Source organism: Neopelma chrysocephalum, unplaced genomic scaffold (assembly GCF_003984885.1).
Source record: "Neopelma chrysocephalum unplaced genomic scaffold, ASM398488v2 Primary Assembly neopelma1_82, whole genome shotgun sequence".
Classification (NCBI taxonomy): Eukaryota; Metazoa; Chordata; class Aves; order Passeriformes; family Pipridae; genus Neopelma; species Neopelma chrysocephalum.
Window position 1 is genome coordinate 788,304 of NW_020897744.1, and position 17,417 is coordinate 805,720.

The window sequence follows — 17,417 nt, forward strand, 5'->3', positions numbered from 1 at the left end:
GTGAGCAGCTCTGTTGTCTCAGGAACTCCTCCAGTGACCACAGGGTAGAGCTCCTGCGGGGCAAACCAGAGCCTTACAGTTACTTTGACTGAAAGCACACATATCAAGGCAGCAGCTCTGCATGTGGCAGAGTGTAGAATAATTTGTGATATACTTTAGGATCTGGACAAAAGACAGTGATAACAGAGGCATGCTCTGCTCCTTCCCCTGAAATGAAGTTTCACCTCCCACTTTGTGTCACACAGACTTAATGAAATGGAGGCTGAAGCTGGGGCTGAGTCAGGCTCCTGCACAGTAAGACTTAGGGCACAAAGGACTGTCGGGCTCTCCCACGGGCTGTCTCCTTCCTCTGCTCTTACCTCCCACCTAGGGAATGCACTGTCTCTCTGGAGGAAACTGCCTGTGCTGTCAATGCAACAGTATCTCAGTGACAGAGTGCAATGGACATCAGAACAGTCACGCAAGTGAAGGAGAAACAACACATCCTGCTACGAGTGTGGATCAGCAGGACACAAAAACCCTGATGTACTGCCATGGTGCCCAGTTCTCAGGAAGAGCCAGGCACAGCCAGCATTCAACCAAACTTGTGCTTACCCAGGGGCATCCCCGGCACGGCTCCAAAAGAGTAGCTACAGCAGGGGGAAGTATGCACACACCTCTGCACATGGTCGTGAGTGCCAAAAAACCTACCACGCTGCAGCAGCATTATGTAATGTAAGCATACCAGGTTACACAAACACGGGAAGAATATGTCAACACACCCTTGTACTCTTAAGAGTAATACAAACCTTCCTGTGCCTCCGGCTTAAGCTCCTCTAAAGAGAGCAAGCTACTGATTTGACTTGAACCTGCAGGAGCCCTTTGGAAGCAGGACAGACCAAGACAGTCATGTCAGGCACAGGGTCGCACTCACCCGGTCCAGGTACTGGGGGAGGAGATCAGCCACCAGCTGAGCCGTGTTCTCGCTCACCTCCGACGGCTTCACCACCACGGCATTGCCTACAGGACAGACACAGCACGGCCCCTGAGCCCTCACCCTCCTCTCCCCCACCACCCACCCACCCACAGCCCCACAAAGGACGGGCCCCACCTGCTGCGATGGCCCCGATCAGAGGATGCATGACCAGGACAAAGGGGTAGTTCCAGGCCCCGATGATCAGCACCACTCCCAGAGGCTCATAGTTGATGTAGGCCTCGTCCCGCATCGTCATCAGGTTCTTCTTCACAGGCTGAGGGGCTGCCCAGGACGGCAGCTTCTCCATGGCCAGGTTCAGCTCCGCCAGCACGCCCAGGATCTCGTGGCTGTACGCGTTGGGCCCACCCTGCAGTGACAGGGAGCTTGGGGAGGGGACGGCAAAGGCACCCACCTCCCACACCCACCGTGGGGACAAAAGGTAAATTCTACTGGTTCAAAGTCTCTGACACTGGCAGTGCTGCCCCAAAGGATCCCTGGAGAACACATTCAGTCTGGGGGGTGTGAGACAGAAGCCAAAACTTGACAGCCAGGGCCTGCCTTTGCAGTCCTGCCTTAGACTACCTCCTTCTTAGAAATGGTGGCAGCAGACCTTGGCAGGCCACAGTGGGAGTCAGGGCCAGGGGAGACAAGAGCAAAAGCCACCTGGCACAGCAAAGGCAACCCTTGGCCTTCCCACTTTGCCTTCCGGGTTGACTGCTGTCCATGCAGGGCTGATGGGAGAAACTCCCTGACCCAGACCTTGTGCAGATCCGCATGGAGGGCTGCCAGGATCTCCTTCTCCTTCTCCTTCACCATCCGCTCCAGGGCCTTCAGCTGCTGTATCCTGAACTCCAGCGAGCGGCTCCGGCCTGAGTTGAAGGCGGCTCTCGCCTGCCCCACGACCTTCTCAATCCTCTGCATGGCTGCTCAGGGCTGCGGGGAGACACAGCAACACTCAGCTCACCGCGGGCCCTCCCTGCACACACAGACCGTGACACTCCCCACGAGCCCCGGACACGCTCCCAACCTCCGCCCCAGCTCCAGTGCGGGGAAAAAGCTGTCGCGTTTCTGAAACGCGTCTCTCTGAAACCTTAAATAATTCCCGAGTTAGAAAAGTTTGACAAGGAGCTCGGGGAGCGAACGTTAGTGGGCGCGCAGGAATGTCACGGGGGAAGAACCGAGGGCTGCTCCAGGCAGGGTCTTTTCCCGCATCCCCGCACCGAGCGATGCCCAGCGAGGGGGCGGAACCCCGGGGAGATCTCACCCCTCCGAGGAACCCCCCGGGCACCCCCGAGCGCCAGCGGGGCTGGTGCGACACCCGTGCGACAACCGGTGGCTGCGAGGCGGTGGCTCCCCCCGCGCTGCCCCCGCGGCCGGTCCGGTGCCCCCCGACCCCGGGCAGGACCCTCCGCCCCCGCGGCCCCGCCGCCCACCGGGGTCGCCGCTGCCTCACCCGCTTCCTTTTTCCGTTCACATGACGGAAGCGGAACGGGCGAGGCCGCGGGGCTGCCGCCGCTCCCCTCCCCATCCCGCACCGCCCCGGGCGGCTCTGCGCTGCCCGGGGGTCCCGGTGTGCGGGGCGGCCCCGGAGCGGGAGAGAGCAAAGAGCAGAGCGGGGTGAAGGATGTGGTGCCGCTGGTACCTTGATTCTCGCACCGTCGGGGGATGCTCCGTCCGTGCTCCCCTCGGCCGTGGGCGGTGTGGGGGCAGCGCCGTCCGCTCCAGAGGATGCCCCAGTCCGCCGTGGGGTGGAAGCGGATCTGGCACGGCCGGGGCGGTTGTGAAACGGTGCGGGGCGTGGAGCCGGGAGAGCACTGCGGGAGGAGGGCAGAGTCCCCTCCCCGGGGCCTTATCGGAGCAGCTGCACCCACGGCTGCCCCCTGCCCTCCTTCCAGCCTCCTGAGAGGGAGGAAAGCCGGGCAATGTGGTGTTTTGGGGGAGGCGAAGCCAAGCGGCAGAAATAGCCTACCCGGCCAGGAGAGTCGTATTAACCTTGATACAGCACTTGCGTGGGAACCGAGCCAAAAATATGCAGAGAATGGAGCTGAGACAAGGCTGGGTACTTAAAAATAGACCTGCCACAACTTGTTCTAAGAAGTGCACGGGGATTATTTAAAAAGTGCTTGCAGGTTGTTACACCTTTGGTGCCAGGCCATTTATTGCCACGCTACCTCTAACCAGGCCATTTATTGCCAATGCTCCTCAGCTGGGGCTTTTCCCCACAAAATCCTTGTCCACCGCATCTCTGACACACAGGGCTGGCAGCTGGGTGCTCCTAGAGTGGAGCACCCTTTCCCCTGACAAGTTTCATCTCCTTTTCCCATATCAACACAGCTCTCAATGACTGGGAGTGCCCTTTAGCTCCGCAAGTTGTGCTGAACCACAACTCCCCCCAAACACCAGCTGTGGTCAGTTGGCCTCCCTAACACCTCCCGGGCTGGGGCTCAGTGTGAACATTTCACAAGCTGTTGCACAAATCTCAGCAGCAAACACCCAGCTGTGGGGAAGAATGACATGAGCAACTGCCAATACTTGTGTGCAGGAGGCAACACGGGAGAGAAAAACAAGCTGGGCTTGACAGGGTTCTCCCAGGTGGTGTATGGAAAGATGGGTTTGCATTGAAGAAATCTGTAGAAGTAGAACATTCTTTGCAGGAGCATTACTTGATGCAAACATGCTCTCCTTGAACCTGTCAGCATCCTTGCAGGGCAGGTCAGAGCTCTGTCCAGGCACCACGATGTCTGGAGGTCCAAGAGAAATCAGATAAGGAATTAATGCTACTGCAATCAGAGTAAAAGTCTTGAGCTCTCAGTGTGAGTATTACCTGGGGAAACAGTGCTGCAATGCACCAGCCAGGATGTCAGCAGGAGCAGGGAGATGGATATTTACCTACATTTTCCACAGTGGCCATTCTCCAGAGCTTGTAAAATTCTCACCCTTCAGCCCGAGAGTTTTCATGTCACATCAGTGCTTCTTGTGCTTGGCATCACACATGGGAAGCAAACATCCCAGCTCCCAGTTATCCCAGTGGTCAGCAGGCTGGGGCTGTGCCACGCTCCCACAGAAATGAGACAGCATCCTGGGAGACAGTCCCTTTTGGTCCTTGTCAGGGACAACTTTCAGCCAGTTATGGGCAGGAAACAAAGCTGAGAGTGTTTTAAGTGTTGCAAAATACTAGTTGAGTCTCCCTGGAGCAGCTGAGATATCAGGGAAGTGTGGGATCTGGAGTGAGACAGAGGAGTACCCCAGACAGTACCGGTGAGACACGTGGTCTGCAGTGTGCTCCCCACGCCTGGGAGCTGGCAGTGTTCTCTATTTTTATTCAGTCACTAAGAAACAATAAAGGGAACTATTTATGGGTAAATAATGGAACTCCACAGGAATCAGGAGGTGAGCAGTGCTGGGGGGGTTCTAATCCCCAGGGCTGTACTTACAGCAACAAGAGAGGTTTCACTGAGCAGCTGAGCTCAAGACTCCCCTCTCCCCTCATTCCTCAAAGCCCTTGCTCCCCTTTTGGAGTCAATTAACTGCAATGAGACAGGCTCCTGCCCTGCCCTGGGGAGCAGCCCTTTGTGCTGGTCCTTGCCCTGCTCCCAAAAGCATCCAGCAGAGCCTGGGGAAGGAGGACTTTGGTTTGGAAGATAAGCTGTGCAGTATTTGGTTTCAAAAGTCCACCAAAAAACCACAGCTAATCAATAAATATTTGTTTAGCTTGCACACCACGCTCGCAGCACTGTAAGTTTTCAGCTAGGCTGGCAATCCTCAATTTCTGCTTACATGTCTGCCTAACCTCAATTCCAAGTGTTCCAGAAGTCACAGAATCCGCCCAGTGGCACAAGATGGGCAGGTACAAAGTGCAAACAGCACTCAAGCATAAAAGCGGGCACAGAAGATGAACAACAGGGAGAGGTTTTAAGGAACCTGCAGGAATAAATAGAGCTCAGTTCATTTATGGCATCACTTGTTTTGAAAGCTGTGGCTGATCTCAGAGTGGCAAGAAGGAGATACTGTGTCGTACAGAGCCGTGGTCTGTGGGCTGCATTGTAGACATAGCTGGGGCCATGGAAAATGTGAAAAGCGACACAAAGAAACAATGGGAGTGATTGGCACAAGGACTGCAACAAGACTCAACAGCCCCACTGGCACTCGGTTTGCTTTCAGGCAGAGAGGAGGGGGGAGCCTGCCGTGCACAAAAGCCTATTGAAAAGGTGTTTGTCCAAAGGAGCAGTGCCAAGGCTCAGTTCCACCGGGCTCCAGCTGACTTGGAGACCTCAGGAGAGGGGTTACCCGGATAGACTTCACTCCTCTGCAGAAAGGAGGAGCTATGGGAGCACTCTGGAAAAAGCCACAGCCAGGGCTATGGCTCAGTCAGACAGGGAAGTTCAGGATAAAAGGAGATTTGCTTAAAGACTTAAAAGGTGTCCTGGACAGTCAAAAAAAGATAGTAGCAAGCAGAGCTCAGAGCAGACATAAAAGTCAAAGGATTAGAATTAAAATTAAAAAAAAGAAAAAGGAGAGGAAACAGGAAACAAAAAGGAGGTGGGTCACAAGTCAGGTCACAAGCCAGCCTATCTGAATTTCAAAGCCTCAACAAGCTTTGGAAGCAGCAGGATCCAGCTTTCCTTGCTCCAGAGGAAAAGCAAGCTTCACTTTTGGGTGCAGCTGAGCACGGCACCATGACAGGGTGAGTCACAAGTTATTGCCTCTGAACCCTGAGATGACACAGCAATACCTGGATGGAGCTGTAAAAGCAAGTAGCAAGAACTATGCAGAAGGTAGCAAGTCCCTGAAACAACTCACGCAGCAAAAATGCTTCTTGGAGTAACTTGTAGCATGTTAGTTGCAAGTCAAATTAACTAGATTTCATTCTCTGCATCAGAGGAAGGGCTGAGAGTTCAACTTGCTTATAAAGAGCAGCAAATGTCAGAGTCAAAACATGTTTTAGATTCCTGAGTTGACAATATACACTATGGAGAGAGAGGAACAAGTACAGAACATGGAGCTTGAGGAGATGCTGGAGAGCTGAACTAGAAAAGCACATCAAATATCTCCTTTCAAGTTCTATCTTTCAAAGGCTGGGGAAAAAAAAAAAGCATTTGGTAAAAACAAGCACCTGCTGTTTAGCGCGGGGAGCCGGAGACAGAGGACAGCTTCAGGATCTTTGTGGAATGAGTTTATGCAGAAAGACAGGCCATGAACATTGGTCTCCTCCTCCTGAAAACAGCCAGCAAGAATGGCCCTTTTCTTCTCCTCCTGTTTGTGCAGCTGGAGTCTTGCTGGCAAGAGGGGAAGGAGAATGAGCTTGAATCCTGAGAGGAAAAAAAAGAAAACCAACAAAAACCCGTGAGTTCCTGGGAAAAGCAGCCTATCTCCTAGTCTCGTGCACTGAGGCTGTTGCTTTGTTCCTATATTTGGGTTCAGACATGTCATTAGCATTCCCTGCTCACTCCTTCCTCATCCTCTTTATGTGCCAGCCACAATAATAAATTGGGAAAATTTTGCTAGTACAACTAAGAAATACAACAGCCACATTAGCAGCTACCACAGCACCGCTCAGCTGGGGAAAGGGTATCAGCTCCAAGGTGAACAAAGCCCATTTTTGGTAAGCTGTGGATAGAAATTGTAACTTCCTGCCAGTTTTTGTCAATTAGCTCTGTATAGGCTGTTCTGGCAGCCCAGACAGCTCCTCTTTGCTAGAGGCAACAAATAAGCACCTTGTTGAAAGAACATACAGCTGTCACCCAGGATCCTACTTAGCATTTTCGTTTTCAAACCCAAGTTAAGGAAAAAAAATAATTAAAAAAGAAAGAAGCAGGGTAAATTGTTTTCCTAAAGCCAGGGAAAACAAACTCGGGGACACTCTGTGCCAGAGCTACCCAGAGATAAGGAACTCAAGGATGCTGCCCCATCCTGCCCTGGTGGCAGCTCCAGCTGCCGAGGGGAACATTCAGCAACTGGTTTAACCAGCCAAGTACAGACTGTTCTCCCTGAATTTAACACCGTTGGTTACAGAGACACAGAAACTCAAGTTGTACCATAGAAACACTTCTAGTGTCAGTATTTATTTTTACCTTAATATACATTTATACAGGCCATAATAAAAAGGCTATTACGCAACAGTTCAGTGAGTTATTACCTAGTTCCAAGAATAATGCATGCAATTACAAAGGAGAGGTAGAAACACCGTATTAAAGACCTAAAAATACAAACATTATATAAACAAACACTTTCAAATTAACTGTTGGAATTTCATACAGATAAATAAGGTAAAAAGTACATTACTCTGTCAAAGTAAAGGAAACACATGGTTATCCGAACACTGAAACAATATTTTGATGTGTAAGCCCTGTACAACTTTGTCAAATAGTTCAGACCACTGTGTTTAAGAGGATTAAAATGATTTTGTCCTGGAGAATGGTTTATTCAAGTATTCAAGCAGTTGAGTAACAAAAAAAGTCCCAAAAGTAAAGTATAGGAACCATTTCCAGAGAAGCTGATCTGCCTAAATACTCTGCAAATCGCTGACCTGATGATCTCATGGGATGCTTGAAATGATAATGCCTATAAGGCGAAATGAAGCTTCCCACCTCTCCCCCAAAATGCACACAAAATAATCCTGATTTTTCACACACTCTATGTAGAGATTCTACATCAATTTATCAGCATCTCAAACCGCAACATTATTTTCTGGGTATTTTTTTTTTTTGCATGGTTCCTGGCAGAACCTTTCAGTTTACAGTATTTATTGTAATACTGCCCGAGAAACAAACTACAGAGAACTGTCATTACACCCCTAAAGACTGCAGGCATTAATGCACATTTCGCATGCACAACAAAAGATGCAACCAAATCTATTATAAAAGCAAACAACCAGCAACTCAACATTGCTATTACTGAGAAAGTCCAGAGCAGTAGTTACTCAAGTATTAGACAAATAGGTATAAAATGGAAAGGTTCACATGAATACAAGTTTTTACAGTTTGTTTGAAAGTCTTCTAGAAGCTACATTTGAAATTCTGAAAAGAATTTTATGTACACTGAAATGAAATTCAGCCAAGTCCATTGTGCCTTCTTTCTCTAAATTTTTTTTTATATAGTTCTTCAAAAATGAATATACAGTTGCTTTAGTAAATTAGTGCAAAACAAAATATTTTGGAAGAAGATCATCAAATTGTATCCACATCAGCTGAAAACCCCCTGGGGATTCTGCACAGATGGAGAGAATTTCTTCCATCACCACCTTTCCCCCGTGTAAGAGCGCGCTCTTTCCATCCCTTCATTTCACAACCTGAGCCATGTTTACAACAGGTGAGCTCCAATACAAGGCAGCTTAGCCCCAAAAGCTTCAAGCAGCACTTGCACATGGTTAGGGTTTCCCAAATTCACTCAGCCACATTTTACTGACAGCTTAAAAACCTCTCGAGGGAATCTTCTGAGGGAAGTGTCTTTTTGTACCTGACACAGAAGGATCCACTCTCTTAAAAACCTCATGAGGAAAAAAAGACAAACCCTGATCATTCAAGTTCAAAGCACACGTACAAGGATCAGTTTGAAATGTGAAGAGAGATTCTTTTAAATTCTGTTGCTAGGAAGGAAAAGGAGCTGCTGGATCGGTAAGGCAAGTGTACTTTTGGAATTTCTCCTCTTTGAATATGCTGCTGTTTCTTTGGTAGTCACCACAGAAATGTAAGAATCATCTTCCACATGGGGCAGAACAAGGACAACAATGAAGCTGTAGTGAAAAAAGTGCAGTATCACTGATGTGGTCCCTTATGTTCACACCATCTGGTCCTCAGGATATTCCTACTGCTCGTACACAGCCACTGTGCTATAGCAGAGTGCGGAAAGCCTTCGCTCGATGCTGGATTTATCTGCAGAGAGAGGGACACAACAGGTGATGACCAGTGTTGTTTTACAACCAATTCCGTGTAATTGTCAGTATTCAACATGAACTTACACTTGTGTACATTTTCTATATCTGCAGGGTCTTGCAGTATTTTAGTCAGTCCCTCCAGCAGCAAGGCTGCCTTGTGGTATCGATATGTGATATCTTCAGTTTGCTGAAACATCTCATCCAGAGCTGCCGACTGCACCTGGAATCAGTCAGGAGGTTCAGTTACACAAACTGCATTAGGCAAGTGATGAAATGAAATATTCGGAATTGATGATCTAAAAGTGTTCGTAGGAAAATATTTCTGAGCCTTAATTTAGCTGATGTGTTTTTATAACTGAGACAACGAAATTAAGTAGGAACTACACGGTCTTTATGGTCCTTTCCAACCCAAGACTTCCTTTGATTCCAACTCTGAGAGGATATAGCACCTGTGCTGTGTTAACTGAGAATATTCTGCACATAAAAGCTATGAAAGCACTTTTTGATCTTTTGTGTTTCCATGTGTTACAACAACAAATGAATAAATATGCTCGTTCTTATACCTATGTTCCCTTGTAAAGAAGCCAAATTAATTGTGCACAACTACACCATTATCAGGGTTAAGCACAGTATTTGCCAGAATCTTTTGTGTGACACTGATGTTAAAAAGAATTCCCTCTCATCCAAAAAGCAGTTTCCTCTATAGTCAGTCACTGCATCTGCAGAAATATCAAGTAATGAAAAAGCTTCCACACGTTTGCTACTATTTTTGCTCTGTGTGAACAGACCGATGTTCAAATTGACCTGGTAGATTGATTGAAGCTACTCCTGTGCTTTAGAGTGAGCCTTCCTGGGTGAGACCTGAGCACACAGGGCTGTGTGGTTTAGGAGTACATTTCCCAGTGCTTATGTTTCAAATGTGCTGATGTAGGGGAAACATCCCTGTGGAATAGTATCTGCCAGGAACTTTAGCCACAGTTAAGGCAGGGCAGGAAAGAGAATGAAACACTAACAAAAATTACCATAAACAGAATTCTAGAAACATACATTCTGTTTTCTGGTTAGGTGGAGGAGGGATGTGAGAGGATGAAACAATTCCTATAGTTTAGGTAAAATGAGTGACCTACCATTTCCACAGCACAGCTGTAGATGAGTTTCTCTGCAGTTACACTGTTGATTTCATCAATGAACCTTTGCTTGTCCGAAAAGAAACGATTCAACTTTTCAGTCAGCTTCTTGCACATGCCAATACAGAATTTGTATCTCTCGTTGAGGCTTTTCACAACTGGAAGAAAGGTAAGAAGAAATTAAAAAAAAAACCAACAACCCAAACCAAAACAACAACATAGCCTAAGTTCAAGCTTTGCTCAGCACTGCCAAAATAAATTTGTTTAAACTTGTGCCTTTAATGTTTATTTACTCCGCCCCTTCTATGACTTGACTATATCAAATAACTTCCATTTCAAGTCAATAACTGCCCATTCCCTAACAGTTTCTGGCTGTATTTTTGTTTACTATCAGAATTGTGCAATTGTACATATCTTCAGTTCTCTCGTACAGAAGAAAAACACACAAATGTTGCAACTGAAACTTTTTTGAGTGATGTATCAGCAAAGAAAATTCACAAGCAAAGCAAATCAGATGACGTTGTGTCTACCTTGCTTAACAGCAGTGGATGGGTTCAGTTTCCCCGATTTGACCTGTGCTTTGGCAAGATGCAGAGAAGATGCCAGTAACTGGGCAGCTTTCATATACAACACCAGCTGCTCCACTTGTCTAGGGAGAGGGAGGAAAAAAAAAAAAATTATGCATCAAAACACCTCTCTTGAGCACATTTGAGCCATAGGCAGGCACCACTTTTTAATCACAACCCTCCACAGGACCCAGCAACAGCAGAAAAGGAAGACAGATGTTTAAAATGCAACTCCACCCCTCCCCTCCCTTCCCTTCACAAACACTCTGTCACGGGTTGAGGGGACATCTGCTCATCTAGTAGCTGCAGCAGCAAATACAAACTGCTTTACTGCACACATTTTAAAAAGCAACACTTATTTGTGGGGACTCACTGCCCGAGGTTGACATCTCACCACAAGTGACTGAGTGTACTTTTCTCACAGTGTCATTTCCTATGCCCCTGGAAGTCTCAGTTGAGAAAAGCAAACACTTTGCAGGGTTTTTTTGGTGGGTTTTATTTTATTTTTTTTCAGGAAGAAGGCAGGAAGTGGAACTGCCCTTTCTCACCACTCCAAATTTCTCATATTTCTCCTTGCTTTTGATTTTGTTAAGGCTCATTGGTTCAACTGAAAAAACAGTGAAATTTGGACATTCCTTCCCCCTTGCAAACCTCCACCTCAGTCCTACTGCTTCAGTCAAGAGGAAGGGATGAAGGCTCAGATCTGACAGAAGCTGGTGCACAAGTTTCTATGCTAAAAAGGCACTGCTGCACCTCAAACCTGAACTCCTCACCACTTTCCCCAGCCTATGTGGCAGACCAGAAAACACTGATTGTTTATTTGTCTGCTAGCAAACATCTCCCCGTTGTTTGCTGTTTTCTGATCTGTCATCAGCTGTTAAAAAATCCATTCCTATAATGATTCTATACAGTAAATCAAGCACTCCCAACAACAAGGGCACAGTTTCAACACACATTTGATGTGTTCAATCTTCGCTAATTCTCCTGATCCTGTCTGACCGCACACTCACCCCCACTCTTTGCTGAGCTGGCTGATCTGATCAACAACGATGCTCTCCTGGATCTGGTACAGCGACACAGCAGAAGTGCACAGGTCTGGGTTTCCTCCTCGCACTGCCGTCAGATCCAGAACACATTCTGTAAATGTCAGCATCATGTTTAGATGACGCAGTGTGTCTGTGTGTTCTCTCTGCCAGAGGGGGAGATGACAACAGTTTAACCATTGTAAGCCACCAGGCACGGTTAAAACTCCTGCTAATCATTTGAGGATTTATTGCTACGTCAGTTCTATGCAGAAATCACATCGTGGTAGAGGGAGCACTGAGGACTGCAGGACCAAATGGGTCCAACCAGATCAACAGATTCTCTCTCTGTTAATGAATTCAAGATACTGTAGCTTATACTTCAGATTCTTTCAACAAAGCCAAAGGAACTGGTACATGGAGTTCTGTGTTTGTTGAAACCTGAAGAACTAAAGGAACCAAAGGGGACATCTCAGCAACACAAAAGTATGCTTGGCACTTGTATGAGGAGCCAGGAGTAACATTTGTCTTTTATTACATAATAGACTTGATAACTACAAAAGAACCAAGTTAGAGCTTCATACTTAATCTCCTTCACTCTAATTTACAATTAGTTCTAAAATTATATTGTGTCAAAAGGTGGCTGTTGCCAAAGTTTACAATTTAGACTAAACAATTCCAACTGGAGCTAACAACTCATTCCTGCTTGGTGAGTAAAGCTGACACTACATGCATAGTCTCTGCTCAAAAAAAAGTTAGACTTCAAAACTAACCAAACATATCTTAGCAATATTTACAATACTTTCATTAGTAATGTAGGTCTAAATACATTTTAAACTCCATCTGTGGGAAGAATACAGCATACTGTCTATATGTTATAACATATAGATTAGATCATACAGAGACCCAAACACCTTCCAGCAAGATGTGAATCAGAAGACAGAACAGCAATCTGCCTTGAGAAATGTACAGCCCAAGGATAGCATTCTGGTGACAGACCACCCCAATTTGTGTTTTTAAAGTGTCACTCCCCCACACATTTTAAGAAATGTAGGACATTCTTCCCACAAGTAGGATTTAACGTCATCCCCTGACTGTGAAGAATCATTTAAACGCCCAGAGGGGCGTTGATACTGTCAGCACCCACGTCCAGAGAGCTGGCATTAAACAGAGGCTCTGGTGGACAAAAGCAGTCATGTTCCTCTGGTTACCTGCTCAAACAAATGAAATGCCAGGAACAACTACCATAGAGAAACTGGCCACAATTGACACAGGAATATTTTCAAGATCTTAAAACAGGAACAGGCGAGACAGCGAAGCGGAAACTATGGAGCAGTCCTGGTTTTGCCACATCTCTCTTAGCAACATTATACATTATAAAACATTAAATTATTTTTATCTATACCTCCATTAACGTTTCCTCAGGCAACTCTGGAGCTTCAAAAGTGATAAAGCCCTCTAGGCTGGGAGGTGAAGTACCATAAGGCATGTACTTCAGACTCGGAGCCGCCTCGGCCCCCGGAGGAGAAGAGCCCATATAAATACCAGGAGGAGAGCCCATATATACACGGCCACTAGTGGAGCAGAGGGACCCTCCAGAACTGTTTGATCCAACTACAAGAAAAATAACACACAGATTCAGTCTAAAAGGCTGTCCCACCGGATGACAGCAAGTGACAGATCAGGAGTCGTCCCAGATTCCCCTTGGGAGGCTCTCCTCGTTGCTCCTTGCATTGCTCTGTAGAGAATGCAAAGGCTACACCGTAAGCAACTGTGACAACTCGTAACACAGATTCTGGGATAGGGCTGACAAGGGTTACAAGGCAGAGAGCCCAACAGTGCAGCCCAAAGGTTGTGCTGTAGGTCACGACAGCACATTGCTGCAGAGTCCTGCTCGCCCTGAGCACATGAAGGCCTTGAGATCTTTGATATTTGGCAGCACGGCTGACACATGCCAAAATGCAGTCAGCTCCCACCCTTTGTGTGCTGTCTCGGGGACAATGCACAGGAGCAGCCGAAAATCAGAATTCTAATTTTTCCTCTCCACCTTTGTCACAGAGTTTACACTCCCTGTGGTGGAGTAAAGCTGTGGACACAGGAGGTTACACACTGCTGTACTGTAAATCTGTGCACCTGACCCTCTTTAGGAGGGGAAAGGCAGAAACCATCTGATATTAATCTCCACTTTACAGAGCACTTTTACCGTATGGCCTGGAGGACCTGTGCAAGGCAGCAATCAGCTTACCAGCCCAAAAAGTGGACAAGCCTAAATGCTGTGTTTGAGAACAGTCCACAGCTGTCAGGGCAAGCCTTACCTGAGGTGGTTCTTGTTCTGAGGACCATATGGGTGCAGGTAGGAGGGGTGGCACTGCTGGGAGGGGACCCCACAGTAAACATGACAGCCCGAGAACTTGCCCCGCTTCCCATGGACGGAGTGGCCATTGCAATTCCATAGGCTCCTGCTGGAGCTGGAAGAGAAGATTTCAGCAAGTTAGTCCCTGTTACATGTAATCACACCAATAAGTAATTATATGCAGCAAATTGGAGCACTGCAACACAACATGGTTTGATGTAGATCCAAGACCTGGACTAGTTAAAAATTTCTGACAGGAAATAAAACAAGCCGAGTGGACATTCTTGGTGATACAAAAGAATAGTCAAGTTTACAGTTTAAAAAAAAGATGCAGAATTACATAAACTGGCTTTCCTATGAAATCAGGGTGGAATTAAGAAAAGAAACAGCCACAAATATTGAAATAAAAATAAAAGCAAATCAGAAAAACACAAACCTCTCCAGCCACTACAAGCAATCGAGATATCTCTGTGTTTAGCACAGAAATAGATATTTTCCTGTCTCAGTTATTTTTAAAGCTATGCTAAAAAAAATGGAACAAGTCCCCTTAAAGATTAAAAAAGCCTTCTGTGCTGAGGCTAAAAATTGTCAGAACCAGTCACTGAAGTTGGAAGCAGAACTGTATCTAGTTGGCACTCCATAAAAACCCGAGCACATAAGACAGCTTGGATATATCCCTCTGATCCTCACCTGTATCCATCGGCCGCTCTGTATTCAGGCTGTCTGTACTGCCCTGGTATAACTGGCCCCCAAGAGTAGTCTTTACCTGTTGATCTGACAGCTTCCCAGTACTAACAGACCTGGATAGGAAAACATAAAAATTCCCAAAAAAGTCATTCAGTAAGATCATCCAACTTGCAACTAAGGATGACTTTCAGATTCTTAGTACTATAGAGAATTTTTCAACAGAAGTGGAGCAAGTATTGAACTCTTGCTGTTTATCATGGATCTACTAAAATAGAGCTAACCACAAAAACAAAGAGACCTTTTTCTCTTAAAAACTTACATTGCAAATTTTGTCGTAGATATTTTCAAGCAAAAAACTGAATAGGCTTTATACAGAGGCAATGAAATTCCAGATTCACATAATCAAAACAAAAGGGAAGCAGACAGCAACACAAAGTGCTGCAGGAAGTCCCTGCTATATTTATAACCCAGTACAAAATGTTTCTGTAGCACACAGCAAACCTCAGCATCCCCTCACAGCTCACTGTCTGCACCTCGTCCCCTCCGAGCCGCCGCGTGCTTCTGCCCAGTTCCCTCCCCAGCCTGCCAGGTTACAAACCCTGTGGTGCCCACCTGCCGAAGGTAGTTTTGCTGTGCTGTTCTCCTGCCTGTTTGTCAGCTCCCTGGGTCGAGTGGAAGTGTGTGAAATCTCTTGGGTCAGCGATATCTTTAGGCTGCAGCGGGGTTTCGGCCAAGCCCTGGCGATTCGCCAGGGCCAGCAAGTTCGAGGACGCTTGAGTTTTAGGTATTTTGAAAGGAGCTGTTGCCTTTAAGAATCGAGAGCAAGAACACCAAACATCAAGAACAAAAAACCCCAAAGTCAGAACCCCAAAACATTCTCAGGAATGGTTTAGGGCAGTGTGTTACCACTTCACACTTGACTGACAACAGCAAACTTAACAAACCTTGGTGGGAGAGCCGATGATCGTTGGTAGTGGGGTTTTGAACAGCCAGTCTGAGCTCCTGGGTGAGGATCCCATGTGTTTGGTAGGTGATGTTCCCAGGCTACCTGGCCTGCTTGGTTGTGGAGAATGGCTGTATCCATACCCAGCATAGGATGGGCACACTGGGTCCGAGTGCTGCTTTCTGAGCTTCTGCTTGTTTTGGTAAATATCTGTGAGAGTAGGAGCACTCTGCAACCTCGCTCCCATCAGAAGCGACTGTGGAGATTGAGAAGGTGGTATTGGAGAACCTGTGGGGATGAGAAACAAAGTAAAATTCTGCTTACAGTGCTTGGAATATGTACTGATAAAGCCCAAAATTCCAGAGAACAACATTAAACTGAAAGGAGTTGCAGTTGGGACTGCAAATATTGAGATATGTTTGATCATTAGCTCGCTAGATGGCAAGGAGACTGGATTTAGCCCATGGATTATTTAGACTAAGGCTACAGTACACTGATGAGAAGTTTAAGCTGCCAAATAGGCAAGATTTCAGGGTGACAGCTGTACTGGCAGCTGCAATACATCTGGCAATCTGCATCAAGACAAATAATGTGGTTGGATTCAGCAGGAATGGCATAACCAACACTGAAATTCCAAGTGCAGCAGCCAAGACTCTTGGTTGAATAGATGTTCTCAAGCCCTGGAATGATATTCTTGCAAACAAGTGCATGAATACAACATTGCATGTTAATGACTTGTTTTGTGTGCAATGACTTCATTTGCAGACACAAAGGCAGCTCATGTTCCTGCAGGAAAACTAGGTACTAAAGAGAACCAAAACATCCAGATGGAAACAGTTTGGGATCACTGCTTTGGACAGTCATTTGCTTTTTAGTCTGTCAGACTTTTTCAAAAGCTTGCAAAGGAAGCCCACACTTAGGTGGGAGTGCGAAGTTTCTCCTACAGCAAATGGAAATGGAAGAGCTGCAAGTTGTCATTTAATCAGAGGGCTTTGGGGAAATATCTCTTATAAACATCTCACCTACTCAAAGGTGCCCTTCCTCTTTCAAAATAAGGAACCTGAAATGTGATGAAACGGTCTGTTCCTTGTATATGTTTTTATGTCTCATGATAAGGAATTGGGCAAGGTTACAAACAGTACATAATACTTCAGCTTTATTGCCACAGCTTCCAAGAGAAAATGCCTGTCTGTAACCTCAAAGAACTGACAATTTCACTCATGCTTTAAAAAAAAAAAAGAAACGGCAAAACTGAAAATGAACCATAAAACTAGAGAGGGTTTTTAAAAGCTGGCCATGACAATCTTCTGAGATAAGCTCCATTTCATAAATGTATGGTCCAAAAACCCATTACAAACTTCTTGCAGTTTGCTCAGTGAATTGCCCAGCTGTTAAGACACCTCTTTGAACCTTCTCAAGCCTATGCTTTTGCTAGTTAGGGTTTGAATATGAGCTACTTCACCTTGATTTCATTCCACCCCATTAAGCAGTATGTTTTAGAACAGCCTGTCTGCCTGCAGCTCTAGCAGAGGGATTGAGTCTAGTTCTCATTAACTTTCCAGCCAAGAATTTGCTTGTCTGAAATCCCTCTGCTCGTCTGTCTCACAGCACTGACAGCCCTCACCTGTCGTTTCAGAATCAGTCTTAAACCTCACTGGTTGCTGTTCTAGTGCTGTTGCCACCCCAGGGAAAGCTTCTGAATTAGAAGTGTGTCCTCTGCTGCCACTGGCAGCAAGAACAGCTCAATTAGTTCAGAAGCTACATTACAAGAGAATCTTCAGTCCTTACAAAAGTCCCAGTACAGATGACCTCACCTCACCCAAAGCAGAAGACTGCTTCCCATACCCACTTAAGTGCTGAGAAACAGGCTCGCTGCCATTTGTGGTATTTT

The 17,417-nt window shown here is 46.5% G+C and overlaps 2 protein-coding genes across 2 annotated transcripts in view; both read right to left on the bottom strand.

Annotated features, from left to right (window-relative positions):
* The window catches only part of LOC113971206 (fatty aldehyde dehydrogenase-like), a 6,013-nt gene extending 3,189 nt beyond the window's left edge, over positions 1–2,824 (bottom strand). The window contains exons 1-4 of the mRNA XM_027690862.1: positions 2,598–2,824; positions 1,715–1,888; positions 1,091–1,322; positions 914–999 (exon numbers count right to left, since the gene is read on the bottom strand). Of these exons, the coding sequence (XP_027546663.1) occupies positions 914–999; positions 1,091–1,322; positions 1,715–1,876 (480 nt within the window). The 5' untranslated portion in view covers positions 1,877–1,888; positions 2,598–2,824. The remainder of the gene's footprint in view (positions 1–913; positions 1,000–1,090; positions 1,323–1,714; positions 1,889–2,597) is intronic.
* A 4,163-nt stretch (positions 2,825–6,987) lies between these two features.
* Positions 6,988–17,417, bottom strand: part of ULK2 (unc-51 like autophagy activating kinase 2) — a 38,394-nt gene continuing 27,964 nt past the window's right edge. The window contains exons 19-28 of the mRNA XM_027690856.1: positions 15,528–15,814; positions 15,196–15,389; positions 14,587–14,696; positions 13,859–14,011; positions 12,949–13,157; positions 11,532–11,710; positions 10,486–10,604; positions 9,956–10,113; positions 8,913–9,048; positions 6,988–8,826 (exon numbers count right to left, since the gene is read on the bottom strand). Coding sequence (XP_027546657.1) covers positions 8,759–8,826; positions 8,913–9,048; positions 9,956–10,113; positions 10,486–10,604; positions 11,532–11,710; positions 12,949–13,157; positions 13,859–14,011; positions 14,587–14,696; positions 15,196–15,389; positions 15,528–15,814 — 1,613 coding nt within the window. The 3' untranslated portion in view covers positions 6,988–8,758. The remainder of the gene's footprint in view (positions 8,827–8,912; positions 9,049–9,955; positions 10,114–10,485; positions 10,605–11,531; positions 11,711–12,948; positions 13,158–13,858; positions 14,012–14,586; positions 14,697–15,195; positions 15,390–15,527; positions 15,815–17,417) is intronic.